This window comes from Elgaria multicarinata, chromosome 7 (assembly GCF_023053635.1).
Source record: "Elgaria multicarinata webbii isolate HBS135686 ecotype San Diego chromosome 7, rElgMul1.1.pri, whole genome shotgun sequence".
Taxonomy (NCBI): Eukaryota; Metazoa; Chordata; class Lepidosauria; order Squamata; family Anguidae; genus Elgaria; species Elgaria multicarinata.
The window spans coordinates 32,685,655-32,712,615 of NC_086177.1; the positions used below are offsets into that span (position 1 = coordinate 32,685,655).

At 42.5% G+C, this 26,961-nt stretch overlaps 1 protein-coding gene across 3 annotated transcripts in view; it reads left to right on the top strand.

Annotated features, from left to right (window-relative positions):
* Nucleotides 1–1,407: 1,407 nt before the first annotated feature.
* The window catches only part of DSP (desmoplakin), a 56,905-nt gene continuing 31,351 nt past the window's right edge, over nt 1,408–26,961 (top strand). The window contains exons 1-7 of one of the 3 annotated variants that reach the window (XM_063130348.1): nt 1,408–1,839; nt 17,672–17,774; nt 19,567–19,715; nt 20,333–20,498; nt 24,282–24,410; nt 25,387–25,437; nt 26,570–26,731. In XM_063130348.1, the coding sequence (XP_062986418.1) occupies nt 1,607–1,839; nt 17,672–17,774; nt 19,567–19,715; nt 20,333–20,498; nt 24,282–24,410; nt 25,387–25,437; nt 26,570–26,731 (993 nt within the window). In that variant the 5' untranslated portion in view covers nt 1,408–1,606. The remainder of the gene's footprint in view (nt 1,840–17,671; nt 17,775–19,566; nt 19,716–20,332; nt 20,499–24,281; nt 24,411–25,386; nt 25,438–26,569; nt 26,732–26,961) is intronic. The other 2 variants (XM_063130349.1, XM_063130351.1) reach the window with 2 other exon arrangements.

The window sequence follows — 26,961 nt, forward strand, 5'->3', positions numbered from 1 at the left end:
CCACCCCAATCCACATGTACATGTGTGTTCCAGACAGGAGGGTTCCTACTACTGCCAAGCGAAAAGTATTGTAAAGTTACTCCATCTTTTCCATCTCAACATTTTACATTACATTTACATCCCACCTTTTTTCCTCCAAGGAACCCATGATCCTCCTCTCCAACAACCCTGTGAGGTAGGTTGGGCTGAGAGTTTGTGACCGGCCCAAAGTCACCCAGTGGGTTTCCATGGCCGAGTGGGGACAAGAACCCGGATCTCCCGACTCCCAGTCCAACACCTTAAAATGGAAGGAAAAAAGAGCTAGAAAGAGATGGCAGAACATGGCTACAAATTGAAGGCGATGTCGTCTGGTGGAAACACGTCCCCCCACCCCCCGCTTCAAAAAATTCTACGGACGAGGCAGGAGAACTACATGATAAAAGCCTCGTTTGGAAACACCCCCAAGTTGCCTGGAATACTGTTGTGCGAACAGGCCTTGCATCGTTCCCACCATAAGCTTTTCCGGGAAGCGTTTGCCCACTCTGAGGCAGATTATTAACTTTACTTCATGCACTGACAAGTGTGTGCGTGCGTAACCCACCCTCTCGTGAGTAGGGCAGGGAGAGTAAAACGTACTGAGGTATATGTCCAGTCTGTATATCCTAACACCTTGAATATTCACACTGTAGTATAAAATGTGTGTGTTTGGTAGCGGGGGTGGGGTGGGGGGAGTAGAACGCTTATTCGTGGAAGAAGCGTCGTTCCTTGCAGCGGAGCGGGAGGTTTTCTCCCATGGCAGCCCTGCGCGTCTTTCAAAGGCTCCTTGTTGTTAAGGGAGGGCCCGAGAGGGACTCCACGCTCCTTTTTCTCTCACTTCCTGGGCGTAACAGCGCGCCAGGCGTTGGCTCCCTTGCCTCTGGGTTGGGCTCAGGTAAAGGGGAAGAACTATGTCAGAGAGGGAGGGAGGGAGCGGCCCTGAAGTCTCTCAAACACACAACCCAGTTTTATGAGCCCGGCAGTGGGGAGGCAAGGACTAGAACGAACTGACGGGGCGGCGGCTCCACGCCCAGGCTTGTTCGTTCAAAAAGGATTCCAAAAGGTGCGGCTTCTCCTTTCCTGTGCCAGCAGGGAGGGGACTGGCTGCTCTCCTCCTCCCCCTCCGTCACCACCAGAACCACCATCTCCGCAACTTCTGTTGCCTCCTCTTCACCTGGGTACAAGCGCAGCTGCTCAGCACCACAGGACCTGCCTCTCTTTCAAGACTTTGTTTCCCACCCTGTTCCCGATTCGACCCCTCCCTTCTCCTTCAAAACCCCTTCCCCACTTTTGCACCCACCCAACTTCCCCTCTTTCATTCTGCAGAACTGCCCCACTATCTGTATTCTCCTCCCCCCCTTTTCTTAGAGGACTTCTTTTGCTCGCTCTTTTGCTATCCCGCTAGTAATTGCGTGAGGATTCGCGCCTTGTAAAGGCTTGAGGGTGAGGTGGAGTGAAAGAGAGGCAGAGAGAGAGAGAGAGACCCCTTTCCGTCCCAGAAGTCGCTCCCGTGAGAATTGATGCCTTTGTTCTGATCTGGGTCTTCTTTTCCTATCCGAGACTCGAAGCTTGAACCGACTCAGCCGTCGAGATGAGCATGAACGGCGGATCCCACCCCAGGCTCAACACCTTGGGCGTGGGGAGGATGATCAGAGCCGAGTCCGGCCCGGATATGCGCTATGAAATGAACTCCCATATGATGATGGGGGGCGGCGGCGGCGGCGGAGGAGGAGGAGGAGGAGGAGGAGGGGGAAGCAGCCATACCCATAAAATGTATTACGTCCAGAAAAGCTACGGAGGGGACATCAGCTCGGAAGGATATACGTAAGTACAACAAGACTCTCCTGTGTCTTCCTTGGTGCTTGCGTATCTTTCTTCGCAAATCAGCCTACTTACAGAGTCAGCATTGGATTTTTAAGGAGGAGCAGACACACGCGATAGGTGGGCATGGACCGGACAGCAGAGGGTTGCTGGATCCTGAAGCTGCGTGTGGTTTCCTTCCCCTGGAATATAAATACCGATCACGTTCGAAGTGTGTGTATGCGAAGGAAGAGTAGTAGATCGCTCCACAAATCCCACCTCTCCCTAGTTTATAAGGAGACAAGATAGTCGTGCCTTTAGAATATTGGAAAGTTTACTTGCCCTGTGGGGCCTCTTTAAAAATGAGTTCAGGACAAAGTTCAGGGACTTCGGTTTGCACAGTGGTTCTCTGCAGTCGGTTGTTTCGCGTCTAGCTCAGTTGATGTTTGGTGTTGAATTTGAGAGGGTGGGGGGAAATACTATTATCCTCGAGCGGGGGTGGGGGAGCGGGGAGGAGTAAGTTATTTAATTCATGTGTTTTTCGTTATGTTTTGTGGCTGGCTTTTCACCATTGGTTTTCACCTCATTGATAATGCAAGGTTTTATGGCAACCGGTGTCCTTATCTTTTGCGTGCCTTTGGCTGCAATCTTCTTGAACTGGAGAGTTCCAGTTAAGCTTCCTTAGATTAAAACGTTTGCAACTCCTCCATACCCAATAAAGAAGGCTTCTTTTATATCTGTGTGGGAGGGGCTGTGACTCAGTGCTCAGGAAACCTTCAGCTTTAGCCAGTTCCTTGAGAGAGATGCCTACTAAAGGAGAGTTCAGATCTTGTCAATCCTCCAAGAGAAGGGGCTTTTGGTTTATTGCTCTGAGGAAGAAAAATGCCTCGCTGCTACGTACACTCTGCTTTTCCTGCGCAGAAGGTTCCGCTCTATAGAAGATAATGTGCAAATATGAGCTACGTTGCACATTACGTGTTTTAGGTGTACACCTAAGATGTTTTAAGTGTACATCTGAAAAGGCAAGATATGAATTGAATAAGTGTGTTGCAAAAAGCATGTGTCATAATCAGCCAGAGGGTGTCATTGGCCTCAGCTCCTTGCTAACTATGCACTCCGTGCAAATCCAAGCTTACCTCTCATGATCATATGTGACAGTCCCACACATGTGTAATTCCAATGCACATACATGCAGTTGGAGGGGAAGGTATGTATATCCAGTGTTAGTCTTGTTTAGAGTAGACCCATTGAAATGAATGGGACTTAGTCTAGATACACAAGAAGAGCCATGTTGGATCAGTTCAAGGACCCATGTAGTCGAGCATTCTATTCCCACAGTGGACAACTAGGTGCCCATGAAGAATCTATAAGCAGGACATGAATGCAACTGTACCCTTCCACCAGTGTTCCCTAGCATCTGGTCTACTGCCTGTGATATACTGGAAGTGGCATATAGCCACCAGGACTAGTAGCCTTTGATGGCCTTTTCCTCCAGGAATTTGTCCAGTGCCCTTTTTAAAGCCATCCAAATTGGTGGCCATCACTGTCTTGTGGTAGTGAATGCCATCATTTAACTATGCTGTGTGAAGCAATACTTCCTTTTATCTGTGCTGACCAATCAGTTTCATGGGATGACCCAGGCTCTAGTGTTATGAAGAGGGAGAAAAACATCTCCCTATTCACTTTCTCCATGCATGATTTTGTACACCTCTATCATGTCTCCCCTCACTCTCCTTTTCTCTAAGCTAAACCATCCAAGATGTACAACCCTTTGACAGCTCAGAAAGGAGATACTTTGGCACACTCCTGAAGCTATTCCAGTAATGGTGATTTCTTGTTGCCGACCATTGTGGGACACAGCAGATGGTGTGTCACTTTAGGAATGTAGATAAGTTACTATACATAATTGAGCACATGGTTGTCTATCAGTGTGAGACATAAAATACAAGTTCACAGTGCACCTTGCGAGGCAGCTGTTTACTCTTCAAAAGTTGGGCTCCGCTTCATGTGTGGGCGTGCATCCACAGGCAGCTGGTAAAACAGCGTGATTTGTTTTTCGGCCTCCTTCTGTGTCCTGTGTTTGGAAATCCATTCCTTTCTCATCCCCTCCCTTCCTCTCCATATCAGAACCCTGTAAACTTAATTTCTTGGGCTCATTTCATGTTACTTTCCCTCCTGAGGGGCTGGGTGTAGGCAGTTCAGTAGGACAGCATCACATAGGTTTAATTTTATTAAAAGTACTATGCATCAAGATTGAACTAATACATTCTTCAGAATAGTTGCAGGTTTTTTTTATCAATTCGTTGGTTTCCTCCTCTTAAGTATGTTAAATTTTTGAACCTGCTAAGACCTTATAGAAGCCTTGAACACGAAAGCAAATAGAACCAGTACTTTGAGGTCATGCAAACATTCTAGCAGAACTGTTGTCTTGACTGCATTCCCTCAGGTTCTATTTGTTTAAGAATTTAAGCCAAAAACTTTCACTCAAGATGGGACACACATCATAATTTGTCCTCAGTTTCTCCTGATTCCCCTTTTAACAGTTGGGAACAGAGTTCAAAGTGGGCTTTGCTTAAACACACCCACTGAATGAGTCTAAATTCAGATAGGTAACCAAATATTTCAATTCGGCCTTCCCCAACCTGGTGCCCTCCAGATGAGTTTGACTACAATTCTCATCATTCCCAACCAGCATTAGCCAGTGGCCATGGGAATGATGTCAGAAAGCACCAGATTAGGGAAGGCTGTTCTAAGTCTTAAAGCTGCTTCACAAAGTCATTTGTGATGGCGACAGGGCCGAGTGGGTGAATTGCTTGTATGAATGAGCCATCGCAGATCAGAGCTTTCATGTCATGCAACATCACCACAAACTCATTTGTAGGTGGGGGTGGAATTAATTCACATGTTTGGTACATTCATGTGTGTGCCAACTCTGGTAGTGCAATTCTGAACACGCAAAGAAGCAAGCCAGTGGTGGAGTAGATCTTTTAGAGGATCTACTCCACCCTTCCAGCAACGTGGTAGCCTCCAGATAAGTTGGGGCTACAACTCCCATTATCCCTAGCCAGGGCTCCAAGTTGGAGGAAGGTGGATCTACTTTGTTATTTTACTTGAACTTTGAGATCCACCAACCAGAGCCTGGAGCAAGACATGTGCTTAGAATTGAAACAATTCTGAGCCCATGAATTTGTTTTGAGTACCAGAACTGAATAGAGCTCACAGTCCTTCACCCCCACACCTCAAAGTTACCCAACGCTTTCTTCATTTCAGCAGACTGGTTTAGAGCTGGTGATGGGATGGGGAGTCCTTTTGCTGCTATTTTAAATAATTGAGTCAGAAAACCTGCTGCAAATCATCCAGAGATCTACCAGCAGATCTGCCCAACCCTATTGAGCTCAGTAAAGATGTTTGTGGTTGCCCAGAATGTCTGAAACAAACTAGCACAGTAACAGATATCCAAAGCAAGATTGTATTCAGCACTACACTCTGTGATCATGAACATGTGACTCCACAGCTGTAGGACAAGCGGAAATTCAGTAGGTTAAGCATTTCCCCAGCTTGCCAATGCAGTGGTGAGAGAAGTTTTTTCACCTGCTAAATTTCAGTCTGTCATGAAACCGTGAAAAGCACAGGAACCTTATAGGAGTAAAAGCAAAACAAACGCCTGTCAAGCCTACATGGGATTCAGTGAACCTTGGCCTCTATGCGGGAATCAGGGCTGTGATGTTTACATGAATGTTGAAAACCGCATGGCTATATAAACATAACAGTTGATGGCCCTGCACTATTGCTCCTCCTTTTGTGTATCGCTCTGAAGAACTGAAGGCTCTGTTAATTGTTTGGGTGTTTTCTTTTTCCACAGTGGACACAGTACTCCATGCTTTTGCTGCTGTTGCACATATGCTCATTTGTGTAGATGTGGTTTAAACAGAGGTCCTATAAAAGCCATTGGTAAAATGAGTGGAATGTATGTGGTAGCCATGCTTGATTCACTTTGAAGTCTAGCATGAAATTTATTTATTTAATTTATTTATTACATTTATATACCGCCCCATAGCTGAAGCTCTCTGGGCATTTTACAAAAGTTAAAAATAGTAAACATTAAAAACAAATATATAAAAATTTAAAAGCATAAAAACAGCAATGTCATGTAAAACAATATTTATTTATTATTTATTTATTAGATGCCCACAGAAATGCCACATGAGTAGATCTTCTAACTTATTTGTATGTTTAAGGTTTTTGTTTTCAGTTTGGCTAGTTTCCCATATTCACCTGATTAATTTATCTGAGTCCAAATTGGCTGCTGATTACACAGCAGGTGCTGTTATGACTGTTTCTGAAAAATGCTTCAAGGTAGATCCTAGAGTAGATATCTTGGTTTTGTTTGTAGTGATTTATGCTTCAATCCTATACACATTTAACCTGGGATTAAGTCCTGCTAAATTAAGTAGGCATGTATAGGATTGTGATGTTAGTGACCTCCTTTAGTTCACCCTATGAACTCTTTGAGGTTATATTAGATGAATAGAATTGGGAGCAAAGGAAGTGCATTAAATAATGGAAGGCTATATAAAAAAGCAGCAATTAGGGCATCTCCAATCCCTGTAATAACTAGTGACATTGCATCAAAGAGGTTCATGTTAAAAAACAGCAACAGTATTGCATATTTATTTTGGAAAGAATTATATGGGTCCTTTCTTTATTGCTCTCTTGTACCTTTTTGTCTCCAATATTAACAAAAGCCAGCTCATTAGAGATTAGTCAGTCTTCAAGAGCAAACATTTAATCAGAGCAATTTTTACAAGCTACGTCTAAATAGAAATGTCCTAGAAATGTTGGCATATATGTTTATAAATGCAAAAGTCGCAGCAGTTTTATCTGAGTTTCGGCAGATTTGGGGTTGGGTCCTGGTCCACTGAGGCTTATTCTGTCACCCTTTGTTCGTTTTATGAACTAGGAGTTTGCTCAGATAGCAATGCTAGCCTCACCCCGCCTGAAGGGCTGAGCAAACTGGCTCCACAATGTTCCCAGCCTCTGTAATCCTGGGAAATGAGAAAGAGGCGGGGTTCTGTGGCACCTCAACGGACAGGGAGTTCTCCGAGAGCTCTCAATTGCTAGGCTGTTTCTGCCGATTTTTTTTTTTTTTTTTTGGACAACAGCTTTAGCACTTCTAAACCATCAGTGCTATCAGCGCCTTTTGGAATTCTTCATACTGTGGAGCACAGTAGTTACAACCACTGCCAACGGTTTGAGATAAAAGTAAAAGTCTTTGCATTCCACTTGTGTTCTACTGCTGGTGGTATTCACTCCTGTAACAGTAGAGTTGTTGCCACCTATGCACAGAAAGAACATGCAAGTATTTACATGACTAATAATAATAATAATAATAATAATAATAATAATAATACTATTAAAGCTATATACCTGTACTGTTTTATTTGGACATGTGTGTAGGACTTTCACATTGACTTCTCTAGTTAGTCCTTAGCCAACGTGACATACAATCTATAACAGCACTGCTGAGTGAGTATGAAACACTTGTGCTAGAGCGTGAATGATGAAATTAGCATCATCTTCATCTTGTATGCTAAAAATATTCCTATTATTTATTTGCTACACTTTTATCCTACCGTTCCTTTAAAGAGCTCAGAGTAGTGTACATGGTTCTTCCCTCATCCATTTTATCCTCACAACAGCCCTGTAAGGTAGGTTGGGTTCGAGGATGGTGATTGGCCCAAATCCACTGAGCAAGCTTCCTGGCTATGTGGGGATTTGAACCTGGGTCTTCCTAGTACCAAACCGTAATCACTACACCATACTGAGTTTCTATGGTGCTCAATAGCCTTCAACTGGGGGCGGGTTCATTCCCCCATCAAATAGCTTGGCAGGTAGAGGTTTACAAAGTTCAGAATACTTTGCATGTATTATTTCAGAAATCCTGGCAATTTTGTACAGGGCAGGTCATAGTGCTGATAAGGTTCTGAAGAATAGTGGCTTACATTTAACTGGTGTTTTCTGCTTTACCATTCACAAACAGCCTCAACATTATCACTGTTTAATACCATTCCCCCACTCCTTGTAATAGCTCCCTTAACATTTTGGTCTGCATTTAACTTCCAAGTGCCTGATACCTGCCACCATAATAATTAACCAGACAGAAGCTTAGAATCTCTGCAGTAAATGCCCTTACCAAGCAACTTGCACAGACAAGTAGGAAGGACAGGCGGTACAGTCATGCAAGACCAGAATTGTAGCTTCATTTTTTTAATGAGGATTTTCCTTTTTCTCTGTCTCCAAAGCCCTTTGTCTCAGTTTTCAGAGCCCTGCCCTGTGTGAATAAATGTGCCAGGTCTCTTCTTTGCTAATAAAGAAGGGCTGCCTCTCCGTCACAATATCGAAGTTGTGTGTAAGGAGTGTCCTGTATATGCCATGACTAATGAAAAGATCACACGATAAAAAGCAAAGAGTGCAACCTACTTGCCAAGCGTAGTTCAGATGTACAGAGGTAATTATTGTAGGTGGGTTAGCACAAGAGGTGGGGTGGGGGTGAGGAAGTATCCCAGCTAGAATCATTGAGTGCTATAACAGAGTGAATAATTAGAAATGAGAAATAACAAGAGCTTTCAGCTTCTCATTAGGAAAAAGGGTGAGGCCTCTTGCCACAAATGCTGGGGGAGCTCCCACATGAGGGTGTTCCAAGAGCCTGGCATGCTGATTCAGCATGTCTGAGGCTTGCATACTGTGCCAATATCTGTGTTGCTATGCCAAACGGGCTATGTGATGCAAAAGAAAAGAGTGAAACCAATGCAGTATAGCAGGTAGATCCAGGGTGGGGAACATGTGGTCCTCCAGATGTTGGATTGCAACAGCTGGGCCAGCAGAGCCAATGGTGAGGGATGCTGGTAGTTGCAGTACAACAACATCTGGAAGGCCATGCATTCCCCACTCCTGGGATAGGTTGTTAGACAAAGAAGATCTGTGTTCCAATCTCCTTTCGGGTCCAGTGCAGATGTTGTTCTGCTGGTCCTTTAACCATGGTTAAGCGATCAGAAACGGTCTTTGGGCTTGTACGCTTCATCTCCTTCTCCTCTCTTCTGCAGCATGGATTTCCCCCTCCTTTCTGTTGTTGACCTTTAATATTGGTTCAATATTACTTCAGCTCCAGTGCTAATGGTGGTTAACTCCAAGTTCCATCTTGACCAGGATTTTCAAGCCTATTTTAAACCTGATTTCAAATCCTGGTTGAGATGGCTAACTATGGTTAATCTTAAAACATGGTTAGATGTAGTGCTGAATGGTGGTTAAGCACAGCAAAGGGAGGTAGGGGGAATTCCACTGAAGAGTGACAGTAGGAGGAATGGGCAGGGAGTACACAACCACGAAGCGTGTTCTCAAATTCTTAGCCAAGGTTGAGAGATCTGTTGTATTGGGCTTCAGCCATGAAAGTCATAATGTGGCCTTTGGAAAGTCACTGTCTGTCCCTAAGCAATTAAAAACCACTCTTCGTATGCTGTCAAGCTCTTTCGAGGAAGAATTGAATGTTTCTTGTGGTATTTTTCTTTCTCCCTCTTCTATTTTACAATGCAAAGTCAACTGTGGGGTCTGGTGCCATTGAATAAGCCCTAGAAAGATTAACATTTTGCACTGGTTTTAATGTTTGAATTAGTTTTATGTATTTTATGTTGTTTTTAATTGTGCTGTACCCCACCTCGATCCAGAGGGAGAGGCGGGTAACAAATAAATAAAATAATAACAACAACAACAACAACAATAATAATAATAATAATAATGGTTGTGATTCTCCAAGGCCAGGAGTGGGCACTGCTTTTTGTAGCCTTAGGCTCTTGTTAGCACCTGGATAATTCCAGCTTCCTTTTTAAAAAAAGAAAGTAAAGTTCTAGTCCTCATTATTACAAGGACACATTTCTTTCTGTCATGGTAACTTGCCCAGCAAGATAATCATGCTGTCATAGGAAAGAGTAAAGTAGAACTTAAGATCCCAGTGGAATTTTTGGTTACCAAAATTTACTGTGTATTTGCCTTCTCCACACTATAGGGTGACCATATGAAAAGGGGGACAAGGCTCCTGTATCTTTAACAGTTGTATAGAAAAGGGAATTTCAGCAGGTGTCATTTTTATGCATGCTGTAACCTGTGAAATTCCCTCTTCATCACAACAGTTAAAGCTGCAGGAGCCCTACCCTCTTTTGTAGCTGGTCAAGCATACTGAGAAAACAAGTTCTCCAAAATAGTAATCACTATGGGTGCAGATTTATGTTTAGTTTTTATTTCTATGCAATGCATATCTGTGCAACAGTAGTGATTAAGTACAAACAGAAATATATATATATATATATATATATATATATATATATATATTGGGACTAAATATTTGGTGGGGGAGTATCCAGTCTTGGAACCAGCACATAGCAGTTTTGTATGCTTAAGGTTGCAATCCTGTACACATTTACCAAGGAGTAAATTCCACTGAATTCATTGGGGCTTTCTTCTGAGAAGATACAGATAGGATTGCACTGTAAGTCACCTAGACTGTAGTCCTATATATGCTTTCATGGGTAAGTCCTGCTGAATTCAATGGGAGCTACTTCTGAGTAGACATGCATAGGATTGCACTGTTTTGGACTTAAAAATGTATAGCCATGGGACGGTGTGTGATCATGTGAGCAAATGATCACTGCACAGTTTGCCAAAGGAAGCATATCCATCACTGGATATATTGAAGATGGGGCTTGAGAAGTAGATACCATGGGTAATTTAGACAGAGCAACCTATGCCGCAATGCACATCTAGGGGGATATAGGAAACTTGCCTGGGGTAGGAATTGGTTGATTGAAAACATTTTGGAAACGGTTTTCCCCCCCGTGTAGCATCAAGGACTTGGTTTAAAGAATGTGTGTAGCATGAACAAGAGATCTTAGAGCAACCTCTCTCTATTTTGTGCCTTCCATATGTTTGGGACTACAACTCCTACTGTTCCTGACCTTTGACCATGCTGGTTGGGGCAGATGGGAAATGTAGTACAAAAGATTTGGAGGGTGCTAGTGTGGTGAAAGCTGCCATAGAGCCTAGCTGTGCAATAGAAAGCATTGCAGAGTGGCATTGAAGGTCTCCTATATTCTTGAGCGCATGAGGAGTCCTTTCCTAGGTGGCCTATAATGTCCCCTTCAGCTCTTTCTGTTGGTTATAGAATTAAATATTTTAGACATTGAATGTCTCCTAAGATGTTTGCACTCTCCCAAGAGCATTGTAATAAGTTTGTTTAGGCATCCTGTGGAGAGAAATTAATTGCTAATAAATAATAGCATAGCACATACCCAATCATTTGTTTTCTTTTTCTATACCTTTGTTTCCAAATTAGGATGCATATTTCTGTAAGGTCACAAGTTACAGTTATTGTTACAAGTTATTGTTGCCTGTATCTTCGCAGAGTCCCATTTGAGGGACGTATCAGTGATTGTACAGGGCCCTTCAGGTTTAAACCATTTGCATTAGGTTCTTTTATCTTCTATGCCTTTCAGTGTAATCCTTGCTTGTTCAAACAGGTTTGAAAATGGAAAAGATTATTCTTTATTTATTTTTCTTCTCACATTAAGATAATTGGTTAATGATTTAAATATGACAATACAATTTTGTAAAGATTGCTTGTTGCACACAGATGCTCACGCACACATATGTGTGCACGTACACACACACACATACACACCCCTACACACGTATTTTCTTTGAAGCAACTCCTTTTGAATATTTCTTAAAAGAGTTAAGGTTTGGTTGCTCGTTGTGCACCACTGAGTAATACTGCCCCAAGGATTCTTTTTTGGGTGGTGTAGGGTTGTCTGTCCACTCCACCCATATCCAGAGAAGGGTGTGTGTCTGGGTAGGGCTCATATATTCTTCCACTAAGAATTTGCACTCTTAAAAAAAAGTGATCAGCCTTTGTGTGAAAGACTAAAGAAGAGAGTATCTCTATTCCTAGGTATCTCAAACACAGATAGACTCCAGCTGTTCCAGGTGGAGCAGCTGTATTGGATCTGTGCATGTACTTGCACACACACCTGACTCCGGCTTGTCTATGCAGGTTGGGTGACATCTGAACACATATCCAACATAGGTAGAGCTGATTGTGCCTTATTGGGCTATGCACATTTGTGATGAGCACCATATACACAAGGCCCAAAGCACATGGCTGAGCCAGAGTTGGAGCATGTACGGTTAAAGTAAACGGGGGGAAAGGGTGCCAGTGTTCTTTCATTTGTGATAACTCTTTTTGTGCGGCACTTTCGATGCCTTAAGAAGCATTTGTGGAAGGGACATGAAAAATCATACAAGACGCTGTTTCTGAAAATATGCAAAAGTTGTTGATTTGCAAACAAAAGTGAATATCTCATGATTAAAAGGCACTGATGGCAAAATGAATGCAAGGAGAAATCTTTTCATTGTGCAGGAGAATTTGCATTCAGTGTGTTATAAGAAGGGCTGTACACAAAACGAACTGAAAGCTATCTTTCCTGTCTTATTGGAATGCCGGACCAGTATCCGTTGAGTAATATCCATAGTCTTACCTGGAATGTTCCTGTTTCAACCTAGAGAGAACACATTTTCCTCATCATCCACTGTAACAAATTTACCCGCAAAGCCATCAGTGTCTACTTGATTTAGAAATCACAAGCAAAATGTCACTTTGGGGCTTGCAGTGGCATCCGGGTGCGTTATGAATATTGGTAGCGTTTCTGTTTGCATTAGAAAAATAGGTGGCTTCTTGCACTTTCCTATTGGTGCACTTCTCTGGTCTCCCATTCCAAAGCCTTCATCTAAAATGGGAGAAAAGGCATACCAAGCATCTAGATTTGTGAAGACTTCAGCAGGAGCTCTGAAGACATGAGGTCAGAGAAGTGCCATGTTTTCCTTAGCTCTTCAGTATTTGAGATAATAGACACCCCATCTAGCAATGCAGGTACAAATCCTAGCTGTAGCTGATTGATAAAGTGTACTGGAATTTTGCCTAGATACCCCTTCCCTACCACAGGCAGGGCATTTTCTATAGTTGTCTACACTCTCTTTCTAATCTATTCTGGGTGGGTCTGGAAACTGTCAGGGCAGAACCCCTGCAGAGTCTTAGGCCTTAGCTAGACTGAAGGTTTATCCCGCAATCATTCTGGGGTTGTCCCTGCCTGCTCCCAGGATCCCATGTATGTAATTTACATGAACAGGGATGACCTTGGGACGATCCCAGGATAAACCTTAGGTCTAGCTAAGGCCTTAGTCAAAGGCTGTGATCACACATAATGCTAAACTATGGTTTATTGTTAACAGGAACTAGCCACAGCAAGCCTCAGCTGGAACACTCTTCCGCCCTACCCCTTCCCTGGTGTGACTATGAGGAGGATATAGGAAGCTTTCACTTCCATTTTTAATTAAACACAGTTTAGCATTATATCTAAACATTAAAGTGGTTAAGCTTAACTATGGTTTGTTGAAGCAAGTCAACATTATAACCCATGGTTTGAAGTTGGCTTGATTCAGTAAATCACAGTTAAGTCTAACCACTGTTTGTATAGGTTCAGACAGAACAGCAAGTTGTTTTCAATCAAAAGCAGAAGCGAAAGGTTCTGATCTCGCAGCTGTGCCAGAGCCGGAGAGCAAGGGGTTGTGTTTGAGCCTGAAGCTCCTTTGCATAATCATAAACCATAATCCATGATTATGCCAAACTGAGTCTCACATGGTTTTCTTTGATGTGGTTGCTTTATCCTTTCAATTCTGTATGGTGCTTAATTTCATTTGAATTCATCCTTGTGCATTGAAAACTGGAACTTACCACGTGAGTTACCACGTGAGCCCACTTACCACGTGAGCCCACTGAAAACTAGGGTAACATCTGATGTGGGAAATACTGTAGCCCCAACAATGAAGGCACATCCAACGGAAATAGTTCGTTATGCAAAAGTAATGTGGTGAGATCATGCCTTTGGAAACATAATCACATCAAAAAGCATGGTAAGAATTAAGCATTATTGAACATAATTCCAAATTCAAGGATGATTTATTCACTTTTGTGTGTATCAGTTGATAAAAACTCAATGATTTTCCATTGAAAGGGGGAATTGTCTCATTAAAAATACTGTCTTTAAGAATGTGTAATATTTCACAGAAGAGGAACTCCAGACAAACCAGAAACCCCTTGGAAGCTGTAGCAAGTTTTAAAAGTCCCTGGATTTTTAAAAAAGGTCTTTATTTGCCCGGCACCAAAATAACATTAAAGTAGGCTCCAGGTGAGCCTCCCTAAGGGAGTGCATTCCACAACTTGGATGCCACCACCAAAAAGTTCCTTTCATTCATAACTGATGGAGGTGAACTTGTTAATTTTATCACCCACCTACTCGTTTCTTCCTCTCCATTTGTTTGTTTGACTCTTTTTTCCTACTGCCTTTCTTGGCTAGATCATACTTAGACCTGAGGCTCCAGGGTGGAACTTGTGGTATAAGAAAATGGCTGCTTGCCTGTTCTAAAATATGACAGAAAAATTAATAAGTAACTAAAAAGCATATTGTGCTTGAGTTCCTGTGAGTTGAGATGCCGTTTATGATGTCACATTCAGGGTGTGAGGAACATGCATATACAAACTTACGCTCACTGGATTAAAATGTTTTTGTTAATTATGGTGAAAGGCATAACATTTATTCATTCCCCCCCCACACACACACATAAGCTCTAGTCAATCTGAGTTCACAGAGTAGAATTGGGTCTTTATACCTACTCTGCAGAATAATTCAGCACAAGAGAATGTGATGTGCAGCAGGCTGGATTGGGTTTGGAAGTTAGTCACTTTCCTGGAAATTAATTTGCTAAGATACCTGTTTCAATGGTAGGTGCTTCCATTTTGGAAATGCCTGAGCTTGTTTGGGAGCTCTGAACCTACCAGTGAGGTGTGGTTCCTAGTTTGCAGCACCTCACCCAGAATCAACTAGTGTTGGCTTGTACTGGTGGCTAAATCCCAGCATGACTAAATGCTGGTAAAGCAGTCTAACACATTGGTATTCTTTGTTTATAAAACATACATGGGGCGGGGGAATTGTCCAAAGTCCCTGCACTGCCATATTGTTATTTTTGCTGATCATTTTCTAAATAGACTAGATTAACAAAGCTGTTCCCATTAGAAGCATGATTTCCAGAGCATGTTTTCAGGCTTCATAACAATCTTCCATTGAACAATACAGAATTCCAAAGTATGGCACTCCTGAGATGTTATCACAACAACCATTGTCACTTTGCCACTGCTAAATCATCATCTTTGCTTCTTAAAGTCAGAAATTAATGTTATTACAAAACCAGGAGCCAATCCAGTGTCTGCATGCATAAGTAAACGTACTTTACTGTGAAATTTGTGAGATTTGAATCTTGTAGCCCTTCATCCAAGGAACTTGGTACATAGTATCCCCCCCCCCACAAATTTTGTCCTTGCAACCCTGTCAGTTGGTTAAGCTGATAGACAGTGAGTGGCTGAAGACCACTTAGTGTAAATTTCATGGTTAAACAGGGATTTGAAACTAGATCTACCCAATCTTAGTCCCACACTGAGATAAACTTCAGGTGCAGACTTGCTAGAATAGTACCATTTAGGACTGCAAGTATGATTGCATATCTGAGTGTGCAACCTCGCACACAGAACTGGGATGTTAGGGAAGAAGGCTAGATTAGAACCTTTCTATTTCATTTTCATTTTAAATTGGACAATCCCAGGAACTTTATACCACATACTTTATATAAAGTAATAAATTGCCCTTACAAGTGAATTCTGATGACCATCTTATAGTGTATCGCTTTGGAACTTCCATCACATTATGATTCACTGAACAGATAGTATTTTGATCTCCTAGTAAGACCAATCATGACTGGGAAGAAAGATCCTCATGATAGGATTATTACCACATGATAGGGTTCTTAGCAGGTAACTTCAGTCTACTCTTGAGTCCCTCTCCTTGGACCCTTGAAACCCAGATTCCCCAACTGGCTCTAAATATCCCATTCAAGGCAGATATCTGTGGTACCACTTCACACAATCAATTCATCTGGTAATATTGACCTGGGTATAACTTGCGTACCTGCAAACGTATAAGATCTTTGTTGGCTCTACAAAACCCTATAATATCTAGGCCCTTGGGCACTACTACAGCAAAGATGGATGGCAATTATGTTCACCATGATATATAAATCTGGAATGGTATCTGTTTTTGACTTACGGTTAAGAAAATGTGGTCCCATATTCTTTGGTCAGATCTCCAGGTCAGGTTCATAATGAATATAAGGCAGGAGTGGGCAGACTTGGGCTTTCTGGGATCTCCTTGGGTTCTTACTACAACTCCACATTCCACTGACTCAAGTGTCAGTTGCAAAACTGTATACCTCAAAGCGGTAGAATTAAGGGTGCCTCTGAGAATTTGTTTTCAGTATCAGAACTGATCTCGCAGTTCTTTCACACAAAAAATCCACACATCCAAGCTTTCTTCTTTTCAGCATGTTAATTTTTGTGAGGCAGGATGGGGAGGAAGCCTTTTTGTTGTTGCTGTTAAACTTCTGAGAGTCAGAAATCTTGGAGACCTATTTGAAAGATCCTACAAATAGATCTCACCTATTGTCTGCCCACGTCTGTCTACAAGCTTCAGATTGATGGGACCTTGAATAGAAGCTTGGACAGCAACAACACGTTGTTGTGCACATGGTATTAGCATAAAGTAGGTAAGCTGCCCCTAAATTTAGTCAGATGGGAGGGGGGATAACAGAGGGAGGTGAAGAATTGCTAAGAATAAGAAGGAATGAGTGCAAACAAATAGCGAGGTTCCGCCTTTAAAACAGGCTAAAAATAATGTAAAATAAATAAAAGAAAATACGGTTGTATGTACTTTGGCTTAATTTGAAACATGAGTTCAAGGGGTTCAGCCAAAGGATTTGCAGAGAAGGTGGGTTTTGAAGAGGGATTTGAAGGGAGGCAGCTGGCACTGTGTTGACATTTTGAGAGGAAGTTCCAGAATGAGGGGCAGGAAGGTTCAGAGAGACCTTTCTCTGTGGCCGCTCCCAGTCTCTAGAACTCCCTGCTGAGGGAGACTAGGCTTGTTCCCACTCTGTTGATTTTGGGCAAAAATATTTTTTATTCAGGCAGGCCTTTGACGTGTAAGCTGGTCTGTTGGTGAAGAGGGTTTCAATTGGTTAGGTGCTGTTTATTTCTTGCATTGTTATGTTTTTAAGTTATTTATTTTCATGTTATATTTGAATACAATTTGATTTTAATCTGGATGTTATTGTCAGCTGCCTTGAGTGCCAATTTTTTGACAGAAAGGCAGGATATTTATTTATTGTATTTTTATACCGCCCAATAGCCAAAGCTCCCATTTATAAAATAAATGAATAAATAAATGAATAAATGAAGGGAGAAGCAATTCTACACTTGAGTACTTTGGTTGCGCTGCATTTCCTGTGTGTTTCCCTGGCTATTATTTGTTTCAGGTTATCTGCTTTCTCTTTTGTATACCATTCATCCTTGTGTTTGATCCCTTGATGGAAACCACATAACAGGCGGGTGTTTTCAACTTAAAGTATGTTCCCACAGTGAGTTTTTTTATGAGGCTGCAGACTCAGCATTAAAACTCTTATTGTGAGTCAAAAAAAGGAGGGGCAGGCATGTTATGTGGATCTTTGGGAAGCCTCCACAGAGGTTACAACACTTCAATTTGAATAAGGTGTGCTGCTGTCCTCTAGAAATTGCATTTGAAATTCATGAGTAATTACAGCTGTGTGATTGATGTGCTCTCTCTCTCTCTCTCCACCCCCTCTTCTCCTTCAGTCAAAATGGAACCTGTACGATATCCAGGCGTCAGAACACCATTCAGGAACTTTTGCAAAATTGTTCAGAATGCCTCATGCGTGCCGAACTCATAGTGCAGCCTGTAAGTTTTGTTCCCTTGCTGAGTCTAACCAAACGCGGCCGGGGCGGGGTGGGGTGGGGTGGAGTTTGCTGTTGCTTCACTGCTTTGAAGAAGCAAACAAGGATGCAGACCTCAAAAAGGAGCTGTGGAACAGTTTATTAACAAGAAGCACCTCAGTGGAGAGCAACTTTCATTTTATCTTACAACTCCCATCAGCCTTAGCAAGCATAGCCAATGGTGATCATGGGAGTTGTGTGCTAAAACATCTGCAGGAAGAACCAAAGCAGGCCACAGAGAAGAGAAACAAGTTCTCAGGATGCAAAATAGATTTATTGACAGGAATATACATATAAACCATATGCTCTACCTCTGGCTTGTATTCCTGGACAGGGCTACATGTAGCCTTCCTAGTGATGCTTTCTTTAACACTTAGGCCTTAGCTAGACCTAAGGTTTATCCCGGGATTGTCCCGGGGTCATCCCTGTTCATGTAAATGACACACAGGATATCCCAGGACCAGGCAGGGACGACCCTGGGATGATCCCGGGATAAACCTTAGGTCTAGCTAAGGCCTTAGTCTCACTATGAAACCTGCAAGAGCATTTCTCCCATTCTGTCTTTTCTAACTCAAGTCATTAATAGGCTCTTAAGATTGACGAAGAGTGTTGTCCCATGATACTACTATCCTGTGGAGGCTACTTTAAACTGCCCCCATGGATCACATGGACTGTGATTATGTACACCAAGTACACATGGATCACATGGACTGTGATTATGTACACCAAGTATACATGGATCACATGGACTGTGATTGTGTACACCAATCTAGTACATGCATACACCACAAGAAGGTTCTCCCAGGAATTTTTGGTGCTGACATTGGTTGAGAAAGAAGATGCCACCATGAATATTTGATGACCACGTGGATTAAGAGAAAAGTGTGTGAAAGCGCTAAAGTGGTGTTACGGCTTTTGTGTGTGTGGGAGGCTATATGAATATGTATCTGTCAGAAGAATAGAAAGACAGCCCTGTTGGACCAATCTAGTACAGCATTCTGTTCCCACAGTGGCCAACCAGCTGTCTGTGGGAAGCTCACAAGTAGGACATAACTGCAATAGCACTTTCTCACTCAGGTTCCCCAATAACTGATATTCAGAGGTGGCATACTGCCTCTGATACTGGAAGTAACATATAACCATTATGACTAGTAGCCGTTCATAGCCTTCAGCTGAATTGAGATTCCTTAGCATTTTTAATTTCTAGGAATACTAGAAGAAAAGGCAGCAATATACAAGGAAATAATGGGCAAAATCTCCAAGGATTTTGAGTACTCTTGTGCAGTCCCCATTTATTTCTTTAGGGCTTCTACAAGATAACTTTGCAGAAGATTTGACCCAATAGCTTTTCCCTTAGAATACAAGTCTCACTTCTGTTTCTGTACTGGGTACACTTTAGGCACAATTATAATGATGATGATGATAACAACAACAAGGACTGTTAGCACATTGATATATCTATGTGTGTGTATGTATGTATAAGGATGTGTGCGTTCATACACATGTGTGCTTGAATATATGTGTAAATCATGGCTTCAGTGCATTGCTAAAAGAAAACTTGGAGTGTTTTAAAAGATGGAGTCTAGAACATCTTCCCTGAGTTTATATGCACATTGTCTCATGCACCTCGATTGATAGGGAAATGTAGAAGTTTATGTTCAAATGTCAAGCCTTTTGCCAAATACCATCACATGTATACTCATTATTCTGCAATATGATCTAAATATGGTGGTGTGTGCTCTATTTCTCCCCCTTAGGAACTGAAGTATGGGGATGGTATCCAGATTAGCAGGAACCGAGAGCTGGAGGATTGCTTTGGTCAGGCAAATGAGTATATGGACATCCTCGATGGGATGATCAGAGAGATGAGACAAATGGGGCAGCCATGTGATCTGTACCAGAAAAGGTATTGCCATTTTGTTTGTATCCTGGCCTTCTTCTGAAGAGTTCTAGGTACTGGGATATTTATATAATCTGTCATCCATGCTCAGTGTAGGCCTAGTCTGGGCTTGATATTTTGTAAAAGACTTGATACCCATGAATGATGTAAAGAATTCTATGTTCTCGTGGACTCGTGCGGTCCTTCCATTAGGCCTGTCAAGCTGGCAAAGGGCATGTCATCCAGATGTCATTTATGCCAGTGTTGATACTTTGGTAAGAGATGCTGATGCAAATACCCCAGGAGTGTGACATGTCCGATGAGTCTCGTTATGATTTCAGGCCTCGGTCTAAATATTAGGATTTCCCCTTTTGATATAGTTTAAGCGAGGAAAGTGTGTATTTGACAACTTCCTAGAAAATGACATTGGATAATCTTTCTGGATCAGGTATTTGGTTCAGAACTGGGAAATAATGGGTTAATTTGTTCCCCATTTTTCATTGCAAGCTTCAGGCCAGCTAAAATGTAAGGTAGTTCAGAGCCTGAAATCATATCCACCCTGCACACACACGCTCCTTCCCTCCATCTGTTTTGGCATATAGGTCCTTGATATTCTTATCCTTCATTAGTATGTTTCCTTTCAGATTACTTCAGCTTCAAGAGCAGATGCGTGCTCTCTACAAAGCCATCAGTGTACCCCGTGTCCGTAGGGCTAGCTCCAAAGGTTGTACATCACAGAGCGCTTCGGGATGGGATGAATTCACCAGACACTGTACCAGTGAATGTCTGAACTGGATGAGGCAGCAGAAGGTAAACCTGTGTGAACATCAAAGTGGGTTTTCAAAACTCCAGGCTGGTATTATGTACTTATCTCGTTTCATTTTCAGTAGGGGCTTCTTCTTTTTGTGGAGTAGGAATAAAGTAAAAGGCATTGATCTCCCTTCCTCCATCTTACTGGCTAGTTCTTCTGCTGTCATTTTGGGCAGGGGGCTCTCTGGCCTCACAATAGTATAATGACTGGAGAAGGGGGAAGCGAGAGATCAATACAACAAGCACCTTTCTCTGGGCCTATGTTGTTTTTGATCCTTTTGAATGCACCTATTGCAAGCTTGGAATATTCATCTGAACAGTATACTCGCAACACATTGATCCCGGTATTTTATTTTTGATAGGCACAAAGAAAGAGGGGCAGGAAAGAGAAGGAGATTCAGGCAGTAACAAAAGAAAAAATAAGCATGTATGGTTGGATCTAAGTAGATGCTTTTAGTGTTATTAATCCAATATGTATTTTATATCAATTGCTTCTGTTGGCATCCTTGCATAGTTCACATTTTACTGCATTTTTTAAAATATCTGATCTTACATATTGCTTACACATGAGTGTTGTACATATCAGTCATCTACTGTATAGGGTATCTCATCATCATGATCTTACTGAGTTTTTCCTTTATTTTGTTTCTGAGAGCATCAAGTAGGGGAAACTCTTTCCCAGTCCAAAAAAACTTACATAAACAGATGGATTTGTACAGAGAATCAGGTTTTACAGGTTATCTTTAGCTCTTCTGTGGTTACTTGTTCTTATAAAGGCCCCGTGTAGGAAAAAAAGACACTTTCAGCTGCATAAAAAGCACTGTGACATTTCAATAGCTTTTCATATGGTTATGTTTGTGGACCAAGCTGCATATGACACTATCTGCATCACTTCAGTCAAGCCAGTTAAAAACAAAATTAGGCATCCCTCACCCATTTTCAGTGGGACCACAGTGTGGGGGGCAGGGGAGATTTGAAGCCTCTCTGTCCCACTGGAGTCCTGATGAAATCCCCTGCTCTGCACCTGCTCTTAGCTCCAGGAGGTTGGCACCAATAGAGGCTTGCCTCTTGAGGCTAATAGCAGGAGCAGGGGGTGATTTTCATCAGGACCTTGGCAGGGGAGGAAAAGATTCTAGTTCCAGTCAAAATCAGAGATCCCTCCCCTAATTAGTATTATTTTTTTAAAAAACTGACATGATTGCAAATGATGCATATAGTGTCACTTCTCATTTGGCCCACTGTCTCACATATGCAGTCACACTGAAGAATTACTGGAATGTTTCACCTCCTAGTGCCAAATACGATCGTGCAAGCTCACAGTGCAGCCCCTGAACTGCAGCACAAAAGGGAACACACAGAGGATCTAGCATTTGCCCCATAGCCCAGTAAACATGCACCTCTAAATGAGGTCGGGGATACCATTATAGAAGAGCTAATCCCCAAGCAATCTTCCTTACATCTTTAGGGAACCTTCACAACAGTGACACTAAAAGACCCATCACATCTAGGTCAAAATACGTGGCTCCTGTTGCATCTCTGTCGCCGCTCCGATGTCGCTTCCTGAAAACAGGAAGTAATTAGACCCATTCAGTCTCATAGGAGAGAGCAGCAACCGGACTTTTTCTGGGGGGTTTTGTGGCGTAACAAAGGCCAGAAGGGGCGGAAGACGGGCGAGAGGCAGACGACGTCATGTGAACAATCCATGAGTGCCCAGTAACGAGCGTGTAGTAAAACGCTCATCGGATGGCGCTTTTAAGCTAGGAAACCCATCCTGAAATCCTGTGTCCACTTCAGTGAATCTCACTGCAGTTCTTCTGGTTAAACACACGTCAGATCAGGCTGATCAGAATAAAAGCAGTTTAGCGTCAGTAGAATGTGGCGCGTTAAGAGTGTGTACCGTCTCCTCCTCCTTGCTTCAACATAGGGATATAGGAAGCTGCTTTATACTGAGTCAGACCATCGGTCCATCTAGCCCAGTAGTAGTCCAGGGTTTCAGGCAGGAATTTTTCCAGACCTACCTGGAGGTGCTAGGGATTGAACCTGGGACCTTTGGCATGCCAAGCAGATGTTGGAGGGGATGCTTTAGAAAAAGAACTTCAAACCTCAGAGCAAAAGACTCAGGGGGTCTCTCTGATTCAGTGATTTTGTATGTTTGGTGTGATTTTTGTGGAGCAGCTCCACTAGAGTGGCTATTCTAGCAGCAGCGTAATTTCATTGCCTGCTTTGTGCTCCAACTATAGCAGTCTGGGAACCCTTGTAGCTTTTCAATTGTGTCAGCACAGATGTAATTTACGCTGCTCCAGGAAAACCCTGCCGCTTGCGTGGGGAAGGGCAAAGAAAGCACACTTCAACTCCGCCTGTGTGGGAGCAATAGGGGAAATGGAGAGACTTTTAAGGCCCCTGACCTGGTGTGTGGTAAGCCAGCCATAAATAGGTCTCCTTTCTCGGTGGCTTTCAACCTCCTTATCTTATCTTGACCTTCTCTGGTTTGGTGTTCTGTCTGCAAAGCCGAAGTTACAGTGTGCCAAGACGATGTTTTCCTTCATAATCCTTCCCAGTAGCTTCTGTTTTCTTGCCAGTGTTTTGTTTTACTTTCCTGCCAGGTTTGCAGATAGGGGGAATAATGGGCTCCACACCTGGCTTGGGTTTGTCTGGTGGGGCTGAGAGCTGGCGTCGGGCCACCTTTCATTCATACGCATTGGTGAATGTTCCACCTCACTGCTGCTTTGGCTCAAAGCAAGCTGAAAGGAGGCAGGGCTAAAGTCCTGTTGTAACTCTTAGATGGCCGACAGCCTAAAATGGCGTTGCTTGCTGGCGCCGTTCCAGCTTCGCCTAAGCACAGGTGTGGCTCAGGGTGGTGTTTCTTGTAGCATTATTGCTGTGCTGAGTCATAAAGGTTTTTTTTTTTTTAAAAAAAAGGCTCATACCTGATTTTGAAGTGGGGGGAGGAATCTCATATCAGTCTAGCAGCAGAACCTTGCTTAGCTTCTGAAATTACTGGATGGCCATGGAGAAGAAAGTTTTTTGTCACCCTCAGTTCTCCATTTATAAAATGGGAATATGAAAGGGTTGGCATGAGGAGGAATGAAATAAAGATTGTACTGCACATTTCCACATTATCAGGCCCTGGATCTCACTGCCAAAAAAAGCACTTGCTACCAAGAACCAAATGTGTGTATATTTATAGAATAAGCCCAGTATCTAAAACTTGCAATCAAATTATTCAAAATATCCTTACCTTACAATTCATAAAATATGGAAGTCCTTCTGACATGATGGGAGGGAGGTGGGGGGGCTGCAGGGAAATAAGGCACGGTGTCAGAGCAGATGCTTCAGTGATACTGTGGCAAAGAGTGCCTGGGCCGAAACTGACCCTTCCCCACAAAGGTGCAGCGATACATTGAGTTTTAGGCCATTACATTAGTCTGTAGCAACCTTGGTAAGTCTTCTGGGGTTGTCTGGTACCTGTGTTTGTCTGGTGTACTTTTCTACCCAAGGCATCTTTGTGTAGTTACATTCTCTCCCCTGCTTTGTGAAGCAAAAGAGGGGTTTGGGAAGATGTTGGTCTCCTCTGGTTTTAAAGCACTTTATTGCAAAACTGTGACGTCTGAATGCTCCTTCTCAGGGATAGCCAAGTGGCAGCAGCTGAGCCAAGGCAAACTTGCAAAGCAGTCTTGGATTTTCTCATGTGTCTTGTTTCTATTTTGCTTTTGCGTTGGTGCCTTATATAAATGAGCCACAAATGATGATGCTCCCTCTTCTTTCCTTTCATTTGCCCTTCAGTGTGAAATGGAGTTAGTAAAATGGGGACTTGATGCGGCAGCCATTGAACAACAAATTGCTGACCACCGGAGACGTCATAATTCCATCGGTGACTATCGCTGGCACTTGGACAAAGTCAAAACCGACCTGGTGAGATATTGATCCTGCTTCCCTGATAATTCCCCCCCCCCCCACTTCTTCCTGTTTAAACGGCTCTCTGGTGCCTGCCTGTTGTTGCTACTTCTGGTTAAGCATTCTAAACCTTTGGCTCAGAGCAAAGCTCTGTTTGAGCACTGCCATGCATTTCTTTTTGAGAAATATTGGTGCACAAAATAGCATACCATATCTGGTAGTGCTTTCAGTGATTGTAAACCATGCCTAATTTGAGATCAGTGTCAAGGGGGATCTAGAGCAAGCTTTAGACAGTCTGGTACCCTATTAGATAATATGCACCCATTCCTTACTGCACTCTTTCTGCCTCTGTTCTCTATTGGACTGTGTAGTTTCCTGGGCCTGGCAGGTCCTCTCAATGCATGCTGTATTGACCACTCAGATTGCTATAGAGCTCTGACATGGCCTCCTTTGCCCCTCCTTGCTGGATATGTGCTTTTGCCTTTTCTTCCATTGATTGCTTTTAGTGATGATATGAAGAGGTTCACCAGGACACTGTTTCCTCAGTTTATTCTGCCTTAATTTTTCATTTCTACAGAAGCTCCTTTCATTTCTACAGATGTCAGAACAGAGTTTTCTTTATATATATATATATATATAAAAAAATCCCTTGTTTTTTGTGAAAGAGTGGGAATGAACAAGTGTGCTGGCCCCTGATTGCTCCTGCTGTAAGTGGGAGGAACTAAACAACCCAGTGATGCTCCATCCCTGGGTTGTTGATTGTGATGTTAACCATGAGTTCCAACTCTGGGTTTTCTCTCCCTCATCTACCAAGAATTCCTGGGTTGTATGTCATGCTAAACAACCCAGGAACAGAGCATCCCTTGGTTGTTTAGCCTCAGTGGGACTAAACAAAAACCTGGGTTGTTGTTCCCCACTATCTGAAGCTCTCCTATCTTCATTTCCTTTTTCCATTTTGCCAGCCACATGAGATCTTTCTTCTTTTTGTCCACAGCGTGAGAAGGCAGCTGTTCATCAGCTGGAGGAGGAATATGAACATCTACTGGTAAGCTAAAGAGTGATTTGATTTCTGTAGGCCTTGTAATCTGTTCTTTGCCTACTTAGGGGACACCTTACAACATTCATTCTCTCTCTCTCTCTCTCTCTCTCTCTCTCTCTCTCTCACACACACACACACACACACACACACACACACACACACACAGAGGAGAATTTTTCCAGGTGACTCCCAAGTATATATATTACTCTGTTAGAATAAAGAGAGTATATTTTCTTCAACAACTTGTCCTCCGAGACTGCTATGTATGATATGTGAATCTAAATTTAGTGTAAGGTTTAGCTGCCAAGTTGAGGGTGTCAAGGTTTCAGTGCTTTTAATAGTTTAGTTGATGGGACAAAGAATTTTGTTAGATGCACTTCTTGCTCCACTGCAGCTTAACAAGGGGAGGAAGTAGATCTGGGATGATGATTTAAATTTATTTACATGCCTTTCTCAAAAACAACAACAACTCACAATCAGGGATTTAAATCTCATAATCAGGGATTTAAAAATGCAACAACATTAGATTCTATCTATGCGAAACTCAACAGATTCCATCTTTGCCAAACTGAAAAAATCTAGCAATATTTGCTCAGATTCATTCCTTGCTACCATTTCCCCTTTCAGTGGTGTAATGGATGTAGTGTTGTACTATGTTCAGACACCCACTTAGTCATGAAACTAACTGGGTGACCTTGGGCCAGTCACTGTCTCTCAGCCTAACCTATGTACTGAATTTTTTTTTGAATCAATTTCTTTCTTTTTTTTGCTATGTCTTTAAAGCACCAAGGATTCAATCCACCCCATTGTGGGTGGGACTTGAGAGTTCATACCTTTTTCTTTAAAAAACAACATTCTAGTCATTAACAACTACAAACATGTATCTGGAAACTAGTTGACTATATCTGATGCAATCTCTCTGCATGGCAACTTGTCCTTTCCTGTTGCTAGCAAAGAAAAGATATTTTTTTCCCGAAGTGCAGAGAACCCACAGCCCAGATATGGCCGGAGTGCATTAACTGCTACATCCATTTGCTCTCTGGAACTATATTTTGATCTCTCTGTGCCACGTTTTTGTTCCAGCATTTCATTCTTTGATTAAAAAGAAGGCTCATTACTTTTTAACTTTGTTTTGTAGAGATTCTCCTTTGAAAGAATGGATCAGCTGCGCCAGCTGCAAAACATCATCCAAGCAACTAGCAGAGAAATCATGTGGATTAATGACTGTGAGGAAGAGGAGCTTCTCTATGACTGGAGTGACAGGAACACTGACATTGCGAGGAAGCAGGAGGCCTTCTCTGTGAGTTAATCAAATGAACAACTAGAAATCAAAAGAACTTGTGGGCTATATTATCATAAATGTGGGTGTTTTCTGGGGAAAAAAATTACAAGCATATTGTAAAAATGCAGGCTACTGAAGCTGTAACTAATTGCGGTATTAAAACTCTATAATGATCTCCCTGGAGAGGTGAGAGATCTTCACTTGATTCAAGACGAAGAGACGCTTCGGACATTTCAGAGAGGTGGCAG